This window comes from Oxyura jamaicensis, chromosome 4 (genome assembly GCF_011077185.1).
Source record: "Oxyura jamaicensis isolate SHBP4307 breed ruddy duck chromosome 4, BPBGC_Ojam_1.0, whole genome shotgun sequence".
Taxonomy (NCBI): domain Eukaryota; kingdom Metazoa; phylum Chordata; class Aves; order Anseriformes; family Anatidae; genus Oxyura; species Oxyura jamaicensis.
Window position 1 is genome coordinate 78,419,336 of NC_048896.1, and position 1,258 is coordinate 78,420,593.

At 59.7% G+C, this 1,258-nt stretch overlaps 1 protein-coding gene across 1 annotated transcript in view; it reads left to right on the plus strand.

The window, feature by feature from the left end:
- Positions 1–594: 594 nt before the first annotated feature.
- Positions 595–1,258, plus strand: part of ADGRA3 (adhesion G protein-coupled receptor A3) — a 59,312-nt gene continuing 58,648 nt past the window's right edge. Inside the window, exons 1-2 of the mRNA XM_035325261.1 lie at positions 595–762; positions 803–1,257. Coding sequence (XP_035181152.1) covers positions 610–762; positions 803–1,257 — 608 coding nt within the window. The 5' untranslated portion in view covers positions 595–609. The remainder of the gene's footprint in view (positions 763–802; position 1,258) is intronic.

Genomic DNA, 1,258 nt, shown 5'->3' on the forward strand with positions numbered 1-1,258 from the left:
TTCTTAGCCTCATTTTGACAGCTGTTAGTGCCAATACCCAACATTGCATTTCTGTGTAACAATAGGTATTTTGAAGGGTGTTACTTGCCAGTGATCTTCCACAAGGATGTGGCTTTGTGAGTTCTGAGTTTGGAACCAACAACTTTCCCATGGGTTCTGGAAAGTCTTCCTTAAACTTTTAAAGTAGGTGCTGCCAGTTCTTGTAATCTGGTTGCAAGTTAGATGACAGCTATTTTGTTTATCGCACACATACTGGAAGCAAATAATGTACTGAGAACTTCTACTGTCATTGGCACAAAGGCATTTGGGCCTGGCCAGCCTGGCTGCTTAGAAAATTGCAAAAATGACCCAATGACACCCCAAAAAACAGTCCCAAGAGTATAATGAAAAGACTCATTGTAGGTATGGTGTTTTTGTTTGCTTAACCTGTGAGATTGATGATTTTGAAATGACTTTTTCCATCTTTTGGCTCCTTGGCTGTTAAGTGGGAATAACGCCTCATTTTTACAGAGAGGATCTGAGGATGATCTGATGATCTTTGAGTGCAAGACATCATGGCAACAAGGGCTAAATGCACCTAGACACAGGATGTCCCTTTTTCCATGAGGCATGACTAGGAACAGCCCCATATGGGCAACCGAGGATGCAGAGCAGGGGACGAGAGATGAGGCACACGTGCAAACCAACGAGGGGAACAGCGCCCACAAAGCACCACCATCCCCCAGAGCGCTGGGAAGGGGGCACTCCCCCAGACTGGGCGCCCGCAGGAGGAAGGCCCCGACGGCAGGCAGTGTCCCACAGCGGCAGAAGGGCGGCCGGGGTTTCCCCAGTGGAGGCGCTCGCACCCCGGGGAAGCACCGCGGCTCTCCCCGGGGCAGCAGCACCTCCCCGCCCGGGCCCCCTCAGCCGGGGAGGCGCAGGCGCGCTGGAGGCCGCCCAGGCGGCGGCGCTTGCGCGGTCAGGCCGAGGCCCGGCGGGGGGCGCCGGCCGCGGGGTTCCGACACCGGCGGAAGGCGGCGCTGCTGCCGCTGCCGCCGCTCGGAGCCCGCCTGGCCCCGACACAAAGACGAGGGCGGATGCGGCAGCGGCGGCGGCTCCTGCCCGCCCGCAGCCCCCCCCCGGCGCCACATGGCGGCAGCGCCCCCGCGGAGCTAGGCCACGGCGAGCCGCGGTGCCCAGCTCGCTGCTCTCCCCCCCCGGCTCCAGCGGGAGGAACGGGGCCCTGAGCGCCCCGCGCGGCCCCGCCATGCTGCCCCCC